Here is a 23,283-nt window from a genome sequence, read left to right on the forward strand (position 1 = left end):
CGACAGCCCAGCCGCCCCCTCCACCGACAGCCCAGCCGCCCCCTCCACCGACAGCCCAGCCGCCCCCTCCACCGACAGCCCAGCCGCCCCCTCCACCGACAGCCCAGCCGCCCCCTCCACCGACAGCCCAGCCGCCCCCTCCACCGACAGCCCAGCCACCCCTCCACCGACAGCCCAGCAACCCCCTCCACCGACAGCCCAGCAACCCCCTCCACCGACAGCCCCCTCCACCGACAGCCCAGCCGCCCCCTCCACCGACAGCCCAGCCGCCCCCTCCACCGACAGCCCAGCCGCCCCGCGCAACGACAGCCCAGCCGCCCCGCGCAACGACAGCCCAGCCGCCCCGCGCAACGACAGCCCAGCCGCCCCGCGCAACGACAGCCCAGCCGCCCCGCCCACCGACAGCCCAGCCGCCACCTCCACTGACAGCCCAGCAGTGGTATGTTACCTGGGGGTGATAGACGCTGAGCGATTTGGCCTTGTGTAGCGGTAGCAGGACACGGATCAGAAACATCTTGTGCTCCTCTTTCAGTGGGAGGGCAAAACCATTAATGATACTGAAATATAAAGAAAATGAGTGTGTGTGTGTGTGGGGGGGGGGGGGGTATTAATGATACAGTAACTGTATTGGGGGCCATTGAGGAACACAGCTAGATAGTAAAAACCTAGAGTTATACTGCCACCTACAGGAGAAATGTACACTAGGCACATAGAAAACTAAAGGCCAGTTACCTTGAGGCTGTAGCCCCTGCCACCACACACCCGCTCAGTGTCCTTAGAATGGAGGTCTCTTCCCTTCTTCAATATTCGTTTGCTTGATTTGGAAGAGATTTCTTCTCCTGTATTTCTGCAATCCCGAAGTCTCTCCAGTTTTCCCTATTTCATTACCCCCAATGCGCTCACTGTGACAACCCAGCACGGACTCTGCATCTGACTCGGAGACTCGGACGTGCGTCCCCGGGAGAGACTCGGACGTGCGTCCCCGGGAGAGACTCGGACGTGCGTCCCAGGGAGAGACTCGGACGTGCGTCCCAGGGAGAGACTCGGACGTTCGTCCCCGGGAGAGACTCGGACGTGCGTCCCAGGGAGAGACTCGGACGTGCGTCCCAGGGAGAGACTCGGACGTGCGTCCCAGGGAGAGACTCGGACGTGCGTCCCAGGGAGAGACTCGGACGTGCGTCCCCGGGAGAGACTCGGACGTTCGTCCCCGGGAGAGACTCGGACGTGCGTCCCCGGGAGAGACTCGGACGTGCGTCCCCGGGAGAGACTCGGACGTGCGTCCCCGGGAGAGACTCGGACGTGCGTCCCCGGGAGAGACTCGGACGTGCGTCCCCGGGAGAGACTCGGACGTGCGTCCCCGGGAGAGACTCGGACGTGCGTCCCCGGGAGAGACACGCTTTTTAGGCTTTGCCATCACTGACAAACACTATTCCTTTGTGGTCCCAACAGTATTCACAAAGGTCTTCACACCAGTTCGAGGTCTTCTTTCCTGAGATATTCCGGTACATGGATACCTGGATGAGCACACCTCTCGGACATCTCTCATCTCTCTCTCTCCCCACTCCCCTCTCTGATCTCTCACCTCGCTCATCTCTCTAACCTCTCTGGACTCTCACCTGACATCGGACCTCTCTGATCTTTTACCTCTGATCTCTCTCTTGACCTCAGACCTCCCTGATCCCTAAAATCTCACCTGACCTCGTGCCTCTCTGATCTCTCTCATGTGACCCAAGACCTCCCTGATCTCTCATCTCTTACCTGACCTCAGACCACTCTGATCTCTCTCGCCTCATCGCTCACCGTTCTGATATCTCTCTTAACCTCAAACCTCCCTGATCTCTCAAATTTTACCTGACCTCGGACCTCTCTGATCTTTCACCTATCTGATCTTTCACCTCTCTGATCTCTCTCACCTCTTACCGATGTGATCTCTCTCACAACCTCAAACTTCCCTGATCTCTCAAATCTCACCTGATCTTGGACCTCTCTGATCTCTCAAATTTTACCTGACCTCCCTCATCTCTCTCACCTCTCTGATTTCTCATCTCTTACCTGACCTCAGACCTCCCTGATCTCTCAAATTTTACCTGACCTCAGACCTCCCTGATCTCTCATCTCTTACCTCACCTTGGACCTCTCTCACCGATCTGATCTTTTGCCTCTCTGATCTCTCCCACCTCAGACCTCTCTGATCTCTCCCACCTCAGACCTCTCTGATCTCTCACCTGACCCTGGACCTCTCTATCGCCTCTCTAATTTCTAACCTCTCTGATCTCTCATCTGACCTCAGACTTCTCTGATCTCTCACCACTCTGAGCTCTCGCACCACTCTGAGCTATCACCTGACCGCAGACCTCCCTGATCTCTAATCTCTTACCTGATCTCGGACCTCTCTTGCCTATCTGATCTCTCACCTGACCTTGGACCTCTCTGATCTCTCACCTTACCTTGGACCTCTCTGATCTCTCTCACCTCTCTGGTCTCTCACCTGACCTTGGACCTTCCTGATTTCTCTCGCCTCTCTGATCTATCACCTGACCTCAGACCTCTCTGATCTCTATCGCCGCTCTGGTCTCTCACCTGACCTCGGACTTCTCACCTCTTTGATCTCTCACCTGACCTCTCTCCTCGCCCATCTCCCTGACCTTAGACCTCTCTGATCACTCACCTCTCGGACCTCTCACTTCTCTGGTCTCTCACCTCTCGGACCTCTCACTTCTCTGGTCTCTCACCTCTCGGACCTCTCACCTAACCTCGGACCTCTCTGATCTCTCTCGCCTTTATGACCTCTCACCTGACCTCGGACTGCTCAATTTCTCCTACATGACCTCTCAGATCTTTCACCACTCTGGCCTGTCACACCTCTATGACTTCTGATCCTGCATGTGCAGCGGTCCTCACATTGCTCGGAATACTCAGGCCTTCTCCTCCATACATTTTCGGCCAGGTTTTCCAGTCCCGGGGTGATGAAATTGGCAGCTTCAATGGTCCTTGTTGGGCTGCATGTGATTGCTGGAATTGTTGGTACTGACCTTCCAACAGCGCCATTTATTTCTTCATATTGTGTGTGGTGGTGGGGGATGGGGTATTGTGGGGATCCTTCAATAATGTCATTCTGAAAGTAGAGGGTCGGTTAGGACTTCCTGCCTCAGTGACCCCAATTCTCACATCATGTCTTGGTGTCACAGGAACAGGAAGTGAGTGGAAGAATGACAGACCTAAAAATAAAATAAATCCTGACCAAGGTTTCAGAAATGATGATCTGGGGGAGGGGGGGGGGGGGGGGAAGGCCCCTGTGGGGAGGAGCCTAAAGGATTGATAGTAGATTGTAGTAGGTGGAGCAACATCAGTCACATGATTCTTATTGTTCTGTGTCAGTGGTTCTTACCTGCCGAGTATTTCCAGCAGTTCAGCGATTCCATTGTGATGTTCGGTCTCATATATAAACCTGGAGATAAAAACAGATAAAAGCCCCGCCCCATTTTACAACCAATGCCTCCAATGCCACCACTTGCTGGGGAATACAGACCACGCCTCCCCGATGGGCAACTGTCCAATTACATTCTCCAGTAATGTCAGAGTCCCCCTCCCCCGCTGACTACCAGACCCCACTGATGGCATAACACTTCCTTCCCCCTCCCCCCTCCCCCCAGTGATTACCTTCCCCCTCCCCCCAGTGATTACCTTCCCCTCCCCCCAGTGATTACCTTCCAATGACATAACACTGCCTTCCCCTCCCCCCAGTGATTACCTTCCCCTCCCCCCAGTGATTACCTTCCAATGACATAACACTACCTTCCCCTCCCCCCAGTGATTACCTTCCCCTCCCCCCAGTGATTACCTTCCAATGACATAACACTGCCTTCCCCTCCCCCCAGTGATTACCTTCCCCTCCCCCCAGTGATTACCTTCCAATGACATAACACTACCTCCCCCTCCCCCCAGTGATTACCTTCCCCTCCCCCCAGTGATTACCTTCCAATGACATAACACTGCCTTCCCCTCCCCCCAGTGATTACCTTCCCCTCCCCCCAGTGATTACCTTCCAATGACATAACACTGCCTTCCCCTCCCCCCAGTGATTACCTTCCAATGACATAACACTGCCTTCCCCTCCCCCCAGTGATTACCTTCCCCTCCCCCCAGTGATTACCTTCCAATGACATAACACTGCCTTCCCCTCCCCCCAGTGATTACCTTCCCCTCCCCCCAGTGATTACCTTCCAATGACATAACACTGCCTTCCCCTCCCCCCAGTGATTACCTTCCCCTCCCCCCAGTGATTACCTTCCAATGACATAACACTGCCTTCCCCTCCCCCCAGTGATTACCTTCCCCTCCCCCCAGTGATTACCTTCCAATGACATAACACTACCTTCCCCTCCCCCAGTGATTACCTTCCCCTCCCCCCAGTGATTACCTTCCAATGACATAACACTGCCTTCCCCTCCCCCCAGTGATTACCTTCCCCTCCCCCAGTGATTACCTTCCAATGACATAACACTGCCTTCCCCTCCCCCCAGTGATTACCTTCCAATGACATAACACTACCTTCCCCTCCCCCCAGTGATTACCTTCCCCTCCCCCCAGTGATTACCTTCCCCTCCCCCCAGTGATTACCTTCCCCTCCCCCCAGTGATTACCTTCCCCTCCCCCAATGATTACCTTCCCCTCCCCCAGTGATTACCTTCCAATGACATAACACTGCCTTCCCCTCCCCCCAGTGATTACCTTCCAATGACATAACACTACCTTCCCCTCCCCCCAGTGATTACCTTCCCCTCCCCCCAGTGATTACCTTCCCCTCCCCCCAGTGATTACCTTCCCCTCCCCCCAGTGATTACCTTCCCCTCCCCCAATGATTACCTTCCCCTCCCCCAATGATTACCTTCCAATGGTGGAGTGGAAGGAATATTTGACTCACCTGTAGAAGATGTTGTTGATGTGTCGTCGGATGAACGCCCGGAGCCCCAAAAACTTCCCATAAATCCGGTGCAGAATCGTCTTCAGGAAATCCCGTTCCCGAGGATCTTCACTATCAAACAGATCCAGGAGCTGCGGGAATAACGACATTCCACACATTTATACCTCCCACCCACAGACAGGGCGACACCCATCCCCCACCCACAGCGACACCCATCCCCCACCCACAGACAGGGCGACACCCATCCCCCACCCACAGCGACACCCATCCCCCACCCACAGTGACACCCATCCCCCACCCACAGACAGGGCGACACCCACCCCCCACCCACAGACAGAGCGACACCCACCCCCCACCCACAGACAGGGCGACACCCATCCCCCCACCCACAGACAGGGCGACACCCATCCCCCACCCACAGCGACACCCATCCCCCCACCCACAGACAGGGCGACACCCATCCCCCACCCACAGCGACACCCATCCCCCACCCACAGTGACACCCATCCCCCACCCACAGACAGGGCGACACCCATCCCCCCACCCACAGACAGGGCGACACCCACCCTGCCACCAACATTATTCCACACACATTTATACCTCCTCCCCCCCCCCCATGAACAATCACATAGCGACGCCTGCCTCACCCCCATAGAAAAAACACAGTGACCCCCCCTCCTCGGTCACACAGACTCAGCGATCCCACCCCAGCCACGGCGATGCCTATCCCGCCACACAGACATGGCAACGCCCGCCCCACTGACAGCGACGTCCGCTCCGCCCCACAGACACAGCGACACCCATCCCCCACCCACAGACAGGTGACACCCACCCGGCCACCAACATTATTCCACACACATTTATACCCCTCCTTACCAAAAAATCATACAGCGACACCCACCTTATCTCACAGACACGGTGGCGCCTGCCCCAAAGACAGGGCGACTCCCACTCAGCCACAGAGACGCCCACCCAGCCATGGCGAAGCCCGCCCCGCCACACAGACACAGCGACGCCCACACCGCCATACCCACCCTGCTACACAGGCACAGCGACGCCCACACCGCCATACCCACCCTGCTACACAGACACAGCGACGCCCACACCGCCATACCCACCCTGCTACACAGACACAGCGACGCCCACACCGCCATACCCACCCTGCTACATACACAGCGACGCCCACACCGCCATACCCACCCTGCTACACAGGCACAGCGACGCCCACACCGCCATACCCACCCTGCTACACAGACACAGCGACGCCCACACCGCCATACCCACCCTGCTACACAGACACAGCGACGCCCACACCGCCATACCCACCCTGCTACACAGACACAGCGACGCCCACACCGCCATACCCACCCTGCTACACAGACACAGCGACGCCCACACCGCCATACCCACCCTGCTACACAGACACAGCGACGCCCACACCGCCATACCCACCCTGCTACACAGACACAGCGACGCCCACACCGCCATACCCACCCTGCTACACAGACACAGCGACGCCCACACCGCCATACCCACCCTGCTACACAGACACAGCGACGCCCACACCGCCATACCCACCCTGCTACACAGACACAGCGACGCCCACACCGCCATACCCACCCTGCTACACAGACACAGCGACGCCCACACCGCCATACCCACCCTGCTACACAGGCACAGCGACGCCCACACCGCCATACCCACCCTGCTACACAGACACAGCGACGCCCACACCGCCATACCCACCCTGCTACACAGACACAGCGACGCCCACACCGCCATACCCACCCTGCTACACAGACACAGCGACGCCCACACCGCCATACCCACCCTGCTACACAGACACAGCGACGCCCACACCGCCATACCCACCCTGCTACACAGGCACAGCGACGCCCACACCGCCATACCCACCCTGCTACACAGACACAGCGACGCCCACACCGCCATACCCACCCTGCTACATAGACACAGCGACGCCCACACCGCCATACCCACCCTGCTACACAGACACAGCGACGCCCACACCGCCATACCCACCCTGCTACATAGACACAGCGACGCCCACACCGCCATACCCACCCTGCTACACAGACACAGCGACGCCCACACCGCCATACCCACCCTGCTACACAGACACAGCGACGCCCACACCGCCATACCCACCCTGCTACACAGACACAGCGACGCCCACACCGCCATACCCACCCTGCTACACAGGCACAGCGACGCCCACACCGCCACACAGACAAAAAACGCAGGCAGTGACACCCACTCTGCTGTACACACACGCATAGGTCAACCCCTCCCACACACACACACACACACCTTACCGACATGACAAATTTCTGGTCGATGTATTTCTTCGCTATGTTGGGTTGGAAATCCGGAGACTCCAGAAATCGGAGGAAAAACTCATAAACCAGCTGGAGGAAGAAAAGAAACCGCAATAAGATGACAACTGCCCCACCCCCACCCGAATAATCCTGAAAGGCACTCCCCCATATGACATCAACTCACAACTATAAAGCGCCGCCCCTAAAACTGGAACCAGCCAAGCCCCTCCCCCATAGATTACATCACACATAACCCTGTTTCTGAGTCCCTCCCCCATAGATTACATCACACATAACAATGTTCCTGAGCCCCTCCCCCATAGATTACATCACACAGAACCCTGCTATGTCACCTCCGTGCCCCAGAACTACACCTTCATCTGTGAGATTTCTCATCCACATCACCATCATAAGACAACGTGGAGATTCCTGGAGCTGCCAATACAATATGAAGCCTCTACCTGTAAGTGCGGCCAGGCAGCCTCCAAGGTGGGCTCGTCCTCCTCTGGATCGAACTCGGCTCCGCTGGGATTGGAGGAGGGAGGGAGAGGCCTGAACAGATTCACCGAGAACTGAAAGAAAACACGTCATTACGGACCTGGAGATAAATACTGACTGCCAAAGTGAGAGGGCGGAGCCTCACCATTTGTACCGCCTCCGGATAAATGCTGTCTGTCAGCACATCCCGGCTGTGTGTGATGTACTCCACCATCTCGGTGAGAGCCGCTCTCTTCACCTCCTTGTACTTCAAGTCACTCAGCGGATCCGAGACAAAATCAAAGAGAACGCAGCACTGCCGGATCTTCTCCACAAACAGGACCTCCTGCTCCTCTCCGGGGGGACACTCTGCAGGGGAGATCAGCAGCTGCGTTATTACCACCCCGAGGGGGAGAACAGAGTCTTTACTACAGTCCTGAAGACCCCGCACACACAGAGACCGCACATACACAGGGACCGTGCACACAGCAGCGTTTCCTTGGGGGTCGGACAAGACGTGGGAGCAGAGTTTGCTTGGGGGCCGGACGCGACGTGGGAGCAGCGTTTTCTCGGGGGCCGGACGCGACATGGGAGCAGCGTTTTCTCGGGGGCCGGACGCGACGTGGGAGCAGCGTTTCCTCGGGGGCTGGACGCGACGTGGGAGCAGCGTTTCCTCAGGGGCCGGACGCGACATGGGAGCAGCATTTGCTTGGGGGCCAGACACGACGTGGGAGTAGAGTTTCCTCGGGGGGCCGGACGTGACGTGGGAGCAGAGTTTCCTCGGGGGGGCCGGACGCGACGTGAGAGCAGCGTTTCCTCAGGGGCCGGACGCGACGTGGGAGCAGAGTTTCCTCGGGGGGCCGGACGCGACGTGGGAGCAGTGTTTCCTCAGGGGCCGGACGCGACGTGGGAGCAGCGTTTTCTCGGGGGCCGGACGCGACATGGGAGCAGCGTTTTCTCGGGGGCCGGACACGACGTGGGAGCAGCGTTTTCTCGGGGGCCGGACACGACATGGGAGCAGAGTTTCCTCGGGGGCCGGACGCGACGTGGGAGCAGCGTTTTCTCGGGGGCCGGACACGACGTGGGAGCAGCGTTTCCTCAGGGGCCGGACGCGACGTGGGAGCAGCATTTCCTCGGGGGCTGGACGCGACGTGGGAGCAGAGTTTCCTTGGGGCCAGACATGATGTATTATGGGTACTGCAGAACTCACCATTGGATAGGATGACTCTCCACCATATCCACTGTAGCTCCACGTTGGCTAAAAGTGCTATCATGACATTGGATGGACCCGAATACTGAGAACACCTGGCAGAAGCACATATGACCGTACAATAGTAGAGAATGTCTCACCTTTCAGGGGGGGCAGTTTATGGAGCTCTCTATTCTTACTGAGGCTGAATCTGGAAGAACTCTGTCTGCGTTCCCTCTTCACCACCTGACCACCACCGCCATATTGGATCTTGTTGAGCTGGGTTGGAGGAGGAGCGCTGGGGCTGGGCCGTTTGTTCATTCCTGGTTGTACCTGGATGAAGACAGATCCAACATTACGCACATCGGACTTCCACTATAAAAAAGGTAAAATCAAAATAAATGAAACTCTACAGTGAAAGTCCCACTCCAGTCAGAGTTCAAAGGGTTAAAATTCTGGAAGAATTCCCAGAGCAGCTTTCCTCCTACTTCCTGTTGTACCCACCATTATCGGGACAGGACAGGGAGGTTACATCTCCCTCATGGGGACACAGGCAGCATTTTATTCTTATTACAGACTGTGCCATCATTGAGGAAATCCCAACCTTTCCCCCATCCCATCCAAAACTTAACAGGGTTCATTGTTACCAAGTAACACAATTTCCAATCATCTTCCAGGACAACAACATAACAGAATCTCAGCTGTGTGCCCTCCCGGAGGATGCTGGGAAATCTAGCTCTCAGGTGTGTGCCATCATGGAGGATGCTGGGAAATCTAGCTCTCAGCTGTGTCCCGTTATGGAGGATGCCGGGAAATCTAGCTCTCAGCTGTGTGCCGTCCCAGAGGATGCTGGGAAATCTAGCTCTCAGGTGTGTGTCATCATGGAGGATGCTGGGAAATCTAGCTCTCAGCTGTGTGCCGTCCCAGAGGATGCTGGGAAATCTAGCTCTCAGCTGTGTGCCATCATGGAGGATGCTGGGAAATCTAGCTCTCAGCTGTGTGCCGTCATGGAGGATGCTGGGAAATCTAGCTCTCAGCTGTGTGCCGTCATGGAGGATGCTGGGAAATCTAGCTCTCAGCTGTGTGCCCTCCCGGAGGATGCTGAGAAATCTAGCTCTCAGCTGTGTGCCGTCATGGAGGATGCTGGGAAATCTAGCTCTCAGGTGTGTGCCGTCATGGAGGATGCCGGGAAATCTAGCTCTCAGGTGTGTGCCGTCATGGAGGATGCCGGGAAATCTAGCTTTCAGCTGTGTGCCGTTATGGAGGATGCCGGGAAATCTAGCTCTCAGCTGTGTGCCATCCCAGAGGATGCTGGGAAATCTAGCTCTCAGCTGTGTGCCATCCCAGACATACCAAATCTAGAGGACGGCCTTCCCTGCCACAGCCAGATAGACAAAGCCTTCCTTGGATTGGCTGAGGCAGACATAGGACAGAACAATCTCCACCTCAGCCAATCACAAGAAGCTTTGCTTTCATTCATGCAAGTTCAACTATTGTTTGTTTTAGGAGCAGAACAGGAAGACCCATCCCCAATGCCGGAACACCATGCCAGAACACAGCACTTCCATCCTGTCCCCAAACCCGGAAAAAAAGTGCGCCATCCTCTCGTCCCCCATTGCCGGAAAACATAGCGCTGACCTCCTGTCCCCCATTGCCGGAACATGGCGCTGACATCCCGTCCCCCATTGCCAGAGCACGGCGCTGACCTCCCGTCCTCCAATGCCAGAACACGGCACTGACCTCCCGTCCCCACATCCAGAACACGGAACTGACCTCCCGTCCCCAAAGCCGGAACACAGCGCTGACCTCCCGTCCTTCATTGCCGGAACACGCCGCTGACCTCCCGTCCCCCATTGCTGGAACACGGCGCTGACCTCCCCTCCCCAAATCCGGAACACGGCGCTGACCTCCTGTCCCCAAAGCCGGAACACGGCGCTGACCTCCCATCCCCCATTGCTGAACAAGGTGCTGACCTCCCGTCCTCCAATGCCGGAACATGGCGCTGACCTCCCGTCCCCAAATCCAGAACATGGCACTGACCTCCCGTCCCCCATTGCTGGAACAAGGTGCTGACCTCCCGTCCCCCAATGCCGGAACACGGCGCCGACCTCCCGTCCCCCAATGCCGGAAAAAACAGCATTGCCCAGTGTTAATTTTGGCATCAAATTTTGATTTCATTTTATAGTCTTTTGACTAAAATGCCATTATTGTTTCAGTCCCATTTTGTTCATCTGCAATTGTTTTAGTTGTATTTTAGGTGAAAAAACTGAATTTTTGTAAAATCTTACCGTAAAATTCCTTTCTCTGCATTACAAATGAAATAAACACATTTGATTTTATTTGACTAAAATTATTTTTCTCTTAGGTCCTCTGACCGTCGCCGCCCACTAATACAGTCTTCACTTATACACTTTTCACACCTTTAATATACACAAGTAGACTGACCGCCAGCCATTCCGTCTCCTCGTCCTTAGAGTTAATTGGTAATCTGACCACAGCATATGGCTCCTAGATCTAGGACTCAGCTAACCCCAAACTTCATAATTTCATACACAAGCAAGATATGTCTCTAGAAAGTAGATATTTGAATGCCAGATAAAATACCGATCGAATTAAGATCAAACATGAACACCTTCATGCCTAGCAAAGACAAGCTAGCGATCAGATGCCTTACAGGTCAGAGGTTATTCTGAAATAACCCGTGTTTAGTGTCTGTAGAAAATAGATTAAATATCGTACAATCCAATGGCAGTTTCAAGCATGTAACCGTCACATATTTCCAGATATGAGTTATTTTAATACTCTGTCTAAACGGGATGTGTCTTAGCATATGTGAGATCCAGGGAAACCGCCCATAGACTCAGAGCCTATTGGCCAAGTACTTCTGGTGACACCCCCTGGGGGGGTCAGAGAAAAAGGACAGGAACTGATAGAGAGTCAGTTCTCATCCTACCATCCAAGCAATAACATTGCTCAAGGGGAACCGATCATACCTGTTCAGCTTCTGAAACTAAGGTAATACCAGGACCGTTTTAATGCAAGTATTTTCATTCTTTATTCTCATATTTCTAAATTGCTGTATTGTGTCTCTATTTCTTTGTAACCCATTTTTCTGTAAATATTTTTATCTGCACCAATCTTCACCTTTCTTATAATTAAACCTTATTTTGAAAAGTGTTAACTTTGTCTCTAAGCTCTTAAACGCAAACTGACCAAAAAGAGCCTGTCTCCTGAAAGCGCGCTACTGTTTAGACTAACCTATCTGAAACATTCTTGTCTGAGGTGACAGTGTGTGTTACAGACGGTTATTCTAAAGTCATAATTGATATTTGTAAAATCACGAGTGTCCTCTAGGCTCATTAGAACGTAGAGGTGGTGGCAGAGAAAGGGTTAATTGTTTAATTAGCTCGGTGACAATCGCTCTCAGTCTGCTGGCATCTAGATTGTGGTCCCGCAAGCTGGACAATCTGTGTGCCGGGTGCAGATGAGAGTGGCATTGTTACGCAAATGACGGCAGGGTGTGAGATTGCTTGGTCTTTGGTCACGAGGTGGATGAGAAGGCCAGGGGTCTGATACCCGCCACCGTCACAACCCCCACCGCCGACACTCTGGCTACCAGTGGAGCCGCATCCACTGACGCATCACATATATACACACAAGGGCTTGGACCATTTGGTCCGTTAGCTCTATTAGGCCCTGGCGAGAGCTGCTCCGTTTCAAAGTCACCTTTTAGCAACTTCGACCATTCTGTAATGGTCTGACACCAGAGTGATCACAAAGACCGATTTCATTATTGAGCCTGCGGTCACACGCAAATGGCGGGAAAGGAGGGTCCCGCAACCGCACTGAGGGGGTCAGTGGGTGAGATTTTGTCCTGGGACTCCATATTTACCTAATACAAAACAAAACAATGTCACTTTAAGAATAATACTGTAAAAAACGCGATCCGCACTGCTGCACCACAAGTCCCAGCCTAGCACAGCCTGCAGCAGGGTGAGTGAGGGACACCAGTAACATACCACCAAAACGATATGGAGAGATATAGAAACGTTCTGTGCAGAGAGAAAAAACGATCTGACACCGGAACAGGAAACACCTGGGTCATGTGCTAGAGTCACCCTAGCTTCTCCCTGCTGCCCAGCGATCGTGGACTCCAAGAAAATGGCCGCCCCATGCATTCCTATGGGGGGGGGGGGGGGAACTACCAAAACATGGCTGCCCATGCATTTCAATGGGAAAATTTTTACATTGATGCAGAGCGAAACTACAGTAAAATGGCGGCCCCCATGGTGCGCCATGCGGTCTCCAGGAGGGGCCCCCACCAGGATAAACCTCCCCCCCACAGAACTGCCGCAGCGACTGCAATACATCTGCCCCCCTGAAGTAGGAACCTGCTTGTGGGGGGGGGGAGCCTAAGGGGGGGGCTGGTATCACTGAGAGGCCAGGGGAACTGAGGGTCTGACTTTTCCAGAGAGGGGCCCACGTCCACCCCGAGACCACCAGGGGAATGGGGGGGGGGGACACTTTACTCACAATACCAACGGCAACAGGAGGGCACCACTCCAAACAGACTACCTCTCCACCCGGGTGGGGGGTGCTGACGGCCAGGGGGTACGCTGCGACTCAGGATGATCCAGGTCGTATGCGTCCCAGGGAGGCGTTTCACTCATATGTCAGCCCCCGTTCTTAGGGGCTCTGTCGTGGCGAGGCCTAGTGCTGGACTATAACCTGCGCACGCTCGCTGGCCGGGCGACCTTAAGGATGTAGATTATCCAGTTGGAAATCCAGCCGGCTGTTACTTGTAGTTCTCTCAGGAACACTAAATAAAAAATAAAGTCTTACAAAAAGGTTCACAAAAAAAAAAAAAAAAAAACAGCTAAGACTGAAGTCCCAGCAGGGAACTAAGTCCTACTCCTAAACTAGGCAGAAACCAACTGAGGGCTATAGCAGAGTGGGTGGGGTTATGCCAGCAGGGACGGCCCCATAGGCGATTTTTCCTGCCTAGTGTTCTACTCCTGTAGGGGGCGGCATAATCCAATGGTAAAGAAGAATATGGAGCTGCGTCTGTCAATGAACGATAGAGAAATGTATGTGTGTGCATTGAAAAAGATGTGTGTCTAAGGAATCGATCGAAGAAAGGTTTTTAAAAATCACTCAAGGGTTTTCCAGATGTAAGGGGAGGGGAGGGTTTTCCAGATGTAAGGCAGGGGAGGGTTTTACAGATGTACAAGTCATTGTATTCTCATGATAATCTCTGTGATAATTCTTCTCCTCTGTGATTACCTTAACCACTTCCGGACCGCCCACCGTGTATGTCGCTAATTTGATGTTAGATACCGGAGTCATGGCAGCAGATAGCAGAAGTGATGGCAGCCAGAGTGGAAGATCTCTGTCCCACACTATTCTCTTACGCCCAGAATGGAGATCATGTGGGCCAACTATGTGGTTTCACTCTGCCCAGCTAACGCAGGTCCTGACCAGATGGTGGTCTGGGACCTCGTTAGTCCATTTTTGATGGGGGAGAAATGTGACAGACCCAACCAGGACAGAGGACTGCGGGGCAAGCCTCCCACCCACTGACTATGGGCAAGCCTCCTACCCACTGACTATGGCAGGGGTACTCAATGTAAACTTGAAAGGTCCACTTACAAATTTTCTATTCAGTCCGAGGTCCGGAAAAGAGACCGTCAAATTCCAAATACAGAACGCCAACAACAAAAAAAGGCATTCCCCAAAACTTGCCCCCATCCAATGCAGAGTGACCAGTGTGCGTGCCCCCATTAATGCAGAGCGACCATGTGCGTGTCCCCATTAATGCAGAGCGACCAGTGTGCGTGCCCCCATTAATGCAGAGTGACCAGTGTGCGTGCCCCCATCCAATGCAGAGCGACCAGTGTGCGTGCCCCCATTAATGCAGAGCGACCAGTGTGCGTGCCCCCATTAATGCAGAGCGACCATGTGCGTGCCCCCATTAATGCAGAGCGACCAGTGTGCGTGCCCCCATTAATGCAGAGCGACCAGTGTGCGTGCCCCCATTAATGCAGAGCGACCAGTGTGCGTTCCCCCCGTTAATGCAGAGCGACCATGTGCGTGTCCCCATTAATGCAGAGCGACCAGTGTGCGTGCCCCCATTAATGCAGAGCGACCAGTGTGCGTGCCCCCATCCAATGCAGAGCGACCAGTGTGCGTGCCCCCATTAATGCAGAGCGACCATGTGCGTGCCCCCATTAATGCAGAGCGACCAGTGTGCGTGCCCCCATTAATGCAGAGCGACCAGTGTGCGTGCCCCCATTAATGCAGAGCGACCAGTGTGCGTGCCCCCATTAATGCAGAGCGACCAGTGTGCGTGCCCCCATTAATGCAGAGCGACCAGTGTGCGTGCCCCCATTAATGCAGAGCGACCAGTGTGCGTGCCCCCATTAATGCAGTGCGACCAGTGTGCGTGCCCCCATTAATGCAGAGCGACCAGTGTGCGTGCCCCCATTAATGCAGAGCGACCAGTGTGCGTGCCCCCATTAATGCAGAGCGACCAGTGTGCGTGCCCCCATTAATGCAGAGTGACCAGTGTGTCCCCCCCCCTGGCTGTCATACAAAGTCCCGCCTCCTGGACACCGGCTCCTATGATAGACATCACCAGTGTTCTGTCTATCATAGGTAGCAGCCGGCCCAGGAGGCAGGACTTTGTATGACAGCCTCTCCGCCGGGGGTAAGCAGAAGAACTCGGCTTTTTGTAATCATGCAGCGCTGCCAGTGTAAGACACAGCCACTCCGATCCTCCCGATCCTCTCCATTCTGCCCCCCGCTGATGACAGAAGGAAGGAGACCGCTTCGGCGGTCCAGATTTAAGTGCGTGTGGGTCCGGAGGCGGCCCAGAGTCTGCCTATTGAGGATCCCGGGACTATGGGCTCTGGCATCTGAGGGAGCTACAAGCATTTGGGAGGATGCCCTGTTATAGAATGCCAAAGGACATAGACCAGATAAAGTGGGACTTTATGGGCAAGTAAGAGGTATATAAGGTAAAGGTAATGAGCTTTGGACACTCAAAATAAAGTAGGAAAATATTAAAATACAATAGTATTTAATCTGTAAATACCAATAGTATATACAACAAGCATTTGGGTGACAGTAGTGCTTGGGACAGAGGCCCAAGTGTGAGGAAGAGAAAGATGATTCCGTGGAATCAGTGACAATAGTGTTATTGGGTGACTAAACCAGTGGATTTTTTCGTTGTCCCTTGAATGTTGAATGGGACATAATCCCAGAAAAAAATCCTAAATAGCTGACGCGTTTCGGCTCTCTTGTAAGCCTTTCTCAAAGCGTTCAATCACTCAGTCAGTAGTCTATAAAGGTAATATAAAGTATAATATATAAGGATAATTTAGAACAAATTCTTAAGATAAATCTTAATATTGAACATAAAGCTTAAAAATTACATACATGGGTGCAGCCATTACTTCCGCGCAGAGGCCCCTGTATCCGTTTACAGTCACAGCGGGAATCATATAGTGCAGGGCCTAGGATTGTAATTATATCTTAATATATATTTCAGATGAATCATGTAATCATATGTATATGTTTTTGTATATATGTTCCTCCACTTACAGTTTGAATGCACTGGTGGGAGGTTATTCTCTCCAGAGTCCAGGGGGTTAAATTCCCCTCTTTTTTGCCGGGCTCAGATCTAGAGTAATAAATGATATTGTATGTGATATAAATCCAGACAGGAACAAAGCTGTCCGGTAAATATCCAAAAAAACAGAATTTCATAAGTGCTTGTGACTTAAAAGGTGCTTAAACGGCTTCCTGAGGTGGTATAATGCAGAAGTTTAAAAGTGACTTTTTATTAGTGCCAAGTTTATTGAAAAAGAATCGTAGTGAGGGCTTTTCAGTCCGTTAAACTTACATGGAGTTGTCCTTTAGGCTGGCGCAGTGTTGTAGGTACGTCCTCTCCCCTCCGCTGGAGAGAAGTGAGGATTACCTAGCGTTCCCCGGCCTTAAGAAGCCCTTCGCGCATGCGCATTGCGCATTGCACGTAGACGGGCTCCATAGCGGCGTGACGTAGGCACCATTGTCTGCGCCTGCGCTAGCTGGATGCGCGCGCAGGCTGCAACCCCGTTGCTGGGGACGCCGTTTGGCCGCCGACACAGAAAAAGGAGCCATCTTCTCCCCGAAGGGATAGGTTGGTCCTGGTAATCCCCTACAGCGGTAGGGGTTACCGTGCCGGGTGTGACTGTGCGGTATACCTGGACTGATCCGCGGAATTTTGGCACACACCCTTGTCTTTACAGTACATATTATGAATTGTGCACAATGGTATACATTGGTCATCACATTGGATTCAAAAAATAATGTGTTATAAAAGGATCTTATGAAATGAAATAAATTTTATATTTAACAGCAGTATTAGATACAACTCCACCATGGGTAGCCGTGGGTTAAGGAGGGACAGCCCTGATCGTCGGACTACAGATCGCCCCAGGGTCATGTCCATATGCAATCGGGTTCCTAGACACTAATCTATAAGCAGTATTAGTCTGGTGTGCTGTTTCCAACACTATAGACTCAGGAAAAGGAGGGGAAGGACGGGAGGGGAAGGGGGATTTTTAATTGTGTGTATCTAAAGTCATATAGAGATATTTGGCAATCACAGTACTGAAGATCTTGGGATAGATGGATGGGTTAGTTAATCTGTCTTGCCCGAAGCGAAACCTTCAAGAAATGGGCGGAAACATTCATTTTCATTCAGGCCAGGAGGTTTTGTGGCATGGAGGCGTCTAATCCACCTCATTTCCATCTGAAGTAATCTCTTATTCCAATCCCCCCCACGATGTGGTATATGAATTCTTTCAAGTGCCATAAAAGTAACTTTAGGCATTCGGTTTTTGTGTTCATGGGCGACATGCCTCCCAAGGGGTACATAGAAATTGCATAATTGCATGCTGTTAATGTGTTGGTTTACTCGTTTGCCAAATTCTTGTTTGGTCTTTCCTACATAGTAGGACCCACATTGACACCGCATAAGGTAGACGACTCCTCTCGTCCTGCAGTTAGTATAATGTCGAGGTTTAAATGACTCCCCATTGGGGAGTATTGTATTAACACATTTTTGTATAACACCACATTGTCCACAATTTCCGCATGGGAAAGTGCCCATGTGTTTACAGGGGTCTTTTCTCGTTTCCTTGTACTCACTGTGTGTGAGTGCTTGCTTCATTGATCCTGCTTTGCGGAATGTGATTTGTGGATTCTCTGGTATGAATGGTTTGACCACGGGGTCTTCTTTTAGAATCAACCAATGTTTAGAGATGATTTTCCGTATTTTTTGGTGGTCGTTTGTAAACCTCATAATTATCCGAGTTTTATTATCTTGTTCTTTGAGTTTTTTGGTGTTTTTATTCTTGAACAAAATATTGTGTCTTTCCTGCTTCTTGACTCTGTTGAAGGTTTTTCTGAGTGTCGTCTTTGTGTAACCTCTTTTTAATAGCCTTGTGGTGAGGATGTCGGCCTCTCTTTGAAAATCTTGTTCAAGTGTGCAGTTTCTTTTAAGCCTAAGAAACTGGCTGTATGGAATAGCATTCTTCAATGGGGTCGGGTGGAAGCTTGACGCATGCAGAATGGAATTGCCTGCTGTCTCCTTCCTATATAGAGAGTTGTCTTTAAGAGTCCGTCTTCACCTTTGATGATCCAGGTGTCCAATATCATAGTTAAGGGTAAAAAACATGTTATACTCGTTTTTGTTCATCGATTGCAGGCATTCTTGGATCATACTTTCTGGTCCTGTCCATATAATGAATATATCATCTATGAACCTTTGCCATAAGATGATATTATTGGCAAAGGCTCTATTTTCTTCTTTGGCAAGGAAGTCCTGTTCCCAGGCCCCTAAGTATGTATTGGCATAGGAGGGGGCACAACTTGTGCCCATTGCTACCCCACATATCTGCAAGTAGTAGCTACCATTAAAGCACACCAGACTAATACTGCTTATAGATTAGTGTCTAGGAACCCGATTGCATATGGACATGACCCTGGGGCGATCTGTAGTCCGACGATCAGGGCTGTCCCTCCTTAACCCACGGCTACCCATGGTGGAGTTGTATCTAATACTGCTGTTAAATATAAAATTTATTTCATTTCATAAGATCCTTTTATAACACATTATTTTTTGAATCCAATGTGATGACCAATGTATACCATTGTGCACAATTCATAATATGTACTGTAAAGACAAGGGTGTGTGCCAAAATTCCGCGGATCAGTCCAGGTATACCGCACAGTCACACCCGGCACGGTAACCCCTACCGCTGTAGGGGATTACCAGGACCAACCTATCCCTTCGGGGAGAAGATGGCTCCTTTTTCTGTGTCGGCGGCCAAACGGCGTCCCCAGCAACGGGGTTGCAGCCTGCGCGCGCATCCAGCTAGCGCAGGCGCAGACAATGGTGCCTACGTCACGCCGCTATGGAGCCCGTCTACGTGCAATGCGCATGCGCGAAGGGCTTCATAAGGCCGGGGAACGCTAGGTAATCCTCACTTCTCTCCAGCGGAGGGGAGAGGACGTACCTACAACACTGCGCCAGCCTAAAGGACAACTCCATGTAAGTTTAACGGACTGAAAAGCCCTCACTACGATTCTTTTTCAATAAACTTGGCACTAATAAAAAGTCACTTTTAAACTTCTGCATTATACCACCTCAGGAAGCCGTTTAAGCACCTTTTAAGTCACAAGCACTTATGAAATTCTGTTTTTTTGGATATTTACCGGACAGCTTTGTTCCTGTCTGGATTTATATCACATACAATATCATTTATTACTCTAGATCTGAGCCCGGCAAAAAAGAGGGGAATTTAACCCCCTGGACTCTGGAGAGAATAACCTCCCACCAGTGCATTCAAACTGTAAGTGGAGGAACATATATACAAAAACATATACATATGATTACATGATTCATCTGAAATATATATTAAGATATAATTACAATCCTAGGCCCTGCACTATATGATTCCCGCTGTGACTGTAAACGGATACAGGGGCCTCTGCGCGGAAGTAATGGCTGCACCCATGTATGTAATTTTTAAGCTTTATGTTCAATATTAAGATTTATCTTAAGAATTTGTTCTAAATTATCCTTATATATTATACTTTATATTACCTTTATAGACTACTGACTGAGTGATTGAACGCTTTGAGAAAGGCTTACAAGAGAGCCGCAACGCGTCAGCTATTTAGGATTTTTTTCTGGGATTATGTCCCATTCAACATTCAAGGGACAACGAAAAAATCCACTGGTTTAGTCACCCAATAACACTATTGTCACTGATTCCACGGAATCATCTTTCTCTTCCTCACACTTGGGCCTCTGTCCCAAGCACTACTGTCACCCAAATGCTTGTTGTATATACTATTGGTATTTACAGATTAAATACTATTGTATTTTAATATTTTCCTACTTTATTTTGAGTGTCCAAAGCTCATTACCTTTACCTTATATACCTCTTACTTGCCCATAAAGTCCCACTTTATCTGGTCTGAGGCACCAGCAACCCCTTATACATTATATATATAGGGACGGTGGCAGAACCTACTTGAGTACATGTGTTCAAAAGAAACTCCCCCCTTCTTTTAGAATGCCAAAGGACATTATGACATTTAACAGTCAAGGAATGTTCTCTGCCAACTTCACACTCAGTAAGCAGATGTGAAAAGAAAGGTTTATAAAAGTTGGACAGCCTGTTCTTTCTTGAATACCATTGCTGGATAGTCTGAGGTGGGGTTTGTTTATTTTAAAGTAGGTCTTTCCCATTGTTCTATTGTTTCTGTCTGTCGATCTCTTGGAGATGAGATTAATCTGGTGACCACTTCAACTTGGTATCAAATTATAGTGGGAGGTTATAGGTTTGTTGGTTAACTGTTTAAATATTATACAATTTAATAAGGATCATTGCTAGCTATGGTAATTCTACTCCTGGATACAGTATGTAGTGTTAGGGTAATATGATCAGGAGGGGGGTGTGGGGTATATATTATCTATACAGTATGTAGTGTTGGGGTAATATGATCAGGAGGGGGATGTGGGGTATATATTATGTATACAGTATGTAGTGTTAGGGTAATCTGATGGGGGGGGGGGTCTATATTATGTATACAGTATGTAGTGTTAGGGTAATATGATCAGGAGGGGGGTGTGGGGTATATATTATCTATACAGTATGTAGTGTTAGGGTAATATGATCAGGAGGAGGGGGGGGGGGTCATCCTGTAGGGTAAATAATGTAGTGTTAGGGTAATATGAGCAGGAGGGGGGTGGGGTATATATTATCTATACAGTATGTAGTGTTAGGGTAATATGATCAGGAGGAGGGGGGTCATCCTGTGGGGTAAATAATGTAGTGTTAGGGTAATACGATCAGGAGGGGGGGTGTCCTTCTGTGGGGGTATTATGTATACAGTTTTTATTGTTAGGGTAATATGATCAGGAGGGGACTAACAGAGTTTCAAAAAAAAAAAAAAAAACAGTCGTTCCTTTGGGTCTATCCCCACATCTTGTCTGTGTACGATGATTGGGGTACCAGGGCTGGTATTAGCTCTGGGTCTGCATGGAACGGTTTGGAGGGCAGGAGGCGCTGTTCGGTGGAAGGAAGCACCTAGTCGGGTGCCAAGCGGCTCTGTCAGAGTGGAAAGCTGAATTTAGCAGGCTGGTCCAGGCAGAGATGCGGTTGGACGAGAGCTACAGAGCCCTCCGCTGGTATGTAGCCCAAAGTGTGCCTGTGGACATCGGATGACAGCCCAACAGAAGGCTTTGGCTACAGTGGCCTGAGGCTGTTATTAGAGAGGCTGTCCAAGGACCCTGACTTTGGGAGTGATCTGGAGTGGTGTTTGGAGGAAATCTTGGAATACAGAGAGCAGAGGCTGAATGCTTTGGGAGTTCTCTGGGCACTGGAAGATTTGGATTTTCAGGCCGTCCAGGAATGGGAGCTGGAGATCACCTACAGACGGCTGTTAGACTCAGCAGCAGCAATGGGCTCCCTTTGCCTGGGACTATCAGGAAATACCAGCCAACAGCTCTGAAATCCTGGATGAAGTGTCAGCAATGGGGCAGAGTGAGAGTGTGCTTTGCCCACCTCCAGCTTTGGAAGCGGAAATCCTATGGCAGATGCAGCAAGTGCTGACTCACCTTGACAAACTGCTTTCTGCATAAGACGAGCATGGATGGAGAAAGGAGTTTGTCCAGCAGTCGGATGAGGGTACAGGAGATTAAGCAGATTAAGGGATGTGCAGATATGCGTCCTTGATATCGATAGAGGCGAAAAGGTCCCCTTGGTGTAGGGACGCCACCACAGTGTGAATGGACTCCATTCAAAACCTCTGTACCCACACAAAGAGGTTCAGAGCCTTGAGGTCCCAGATTATACGCACTTTGCCTTCTTTCCTGGGAACAGTGAACAGGTTTGAATAGAACCCTTGAAAGCGTTCGAGAGGTAACCGGCACAATCACCCTTTGCGACAGAAGATCTTGTACCGCCTGTCGTAGATCCCTTAACCGATCTGGAGCTAGGTGTAGATTGGACGAGAAGAATCTGTTCAACGGTCGAGACCTAAATTTGATCTTGTAACCCGATCGGATCAGTTCGTGGAGACATTTGTCCTGAAACAAGGAGGTCCATGGTTCAGGAAAGAAACAAAGACGTCCCCCCACCCCAGTTACGGGTGAGGACGCCCCTTAATGCAGAAGGGGACATGTCTGCAGATCTGGAGGGGCCTGCCCTCGGCTTACCCGAGCACGTCTTCTTGGCACCCCCAGATGATCCTTTCTCCTGCGTGCCGGAGGCATGAAAGGGCCGCCTGTGTGTTGAAAAATGAGCCCCCCCCCCCCCCCCCGTCTGTGACGCGGAGACTTGCCCTTAGCGGGTTGAGGAAGAAGAAGAGTACTCTTCCCGCCTGTGAGCCCTTTGATAAGTTCATCCAACGAAGAACCAAATAGGTGGTCCCCTGTAAAGGGGAAATCTGATAGAGCCTGTGACATGAGTCACTTTGGTTGGGGGGGCTTGTGGAGCCCAGATTGCTTTAGGGAGGTTGGGAGACTCCTCGTCCAGTTTCCCCAGTCCTTCCTATGTGTAAGTCACCCTGTGTCTATTAGGGGCACAGGGTGACCAAGAACCCCAGTCAGGTCTGCTCTGCACTAATCAGACTCTTGCTAGTGGAGTGGGGTTTGTTGTTGTTGAATACCTGCATTCCATTGTTCCTGTCTGCCTTGAGTAAGCTTATTATGGGATGTGTATGTTTGTGAGGCTAAGGGGGAGGGGTTGTCAGATTGTATATCTCTGTGAGCATGTGTTTTGAATCAACAGTTTGATTCT

The 23,283-nt window shown here is 51.4% G+C and overlaps 1 protein-coding gene across 2 annotated transcripts in view; it reads right to left on the bottom strand.

Moving 5' to 3' along the window:
• The window catches only part of LOC309543714 (serine/threonine-protein phosphatase 2A 56 kDa regulatory subunit delta isoform-like), a 69,920-nt gene that overhangs the window by 29,890 nt on the left and 16,747 nt on the right, over nt 1–23,283 (bottom strand). For both annotated transcript variants that reach the window (XM_082276165.1, XM_082276164.1), the window contains exons 3-9: nt 9,088–9,259; nt 7,904–8,106; nt 7,722–7,832; nt 7,258–7,350; nt 4,925–5,055; nt 3,389–3,448; nt 449–557 (exon numbers count right to left, since the gene is read on the bottom strand). In XM_082276165.1, the coding sequence (XP_082132291.1) occupies nt 449–557; nt 3,389–3,448; nt 4,925–5,055; nt 7,258–7,350; nt 7,722–7,832; nt 7,904–8,106; nt 9,088–9,259 (879 nt within the window). The remainder of the gene's footprint in view (nt 1–448; nt 558–3,388; nt 3,449–4,924; nt 5,056–7,257; nt 7,351–7,721; nt 7,833–7,903; nt 8,107–9,087; nt 9,260–23,283) is intronic.

This window comes from Pelophylax lessonae (genome assembly GCF_965119305.1).
Source record: "Pelophylax lessonae genome assembly, contig: HAP1_SCAFFOLD_327, whole genome shotgun sequence".
NCBI lineage: Eukaryota > Metazoa > Chordata > Amphibia > Anura > Ranidae > Pelophylax > Pelophylax lessonae.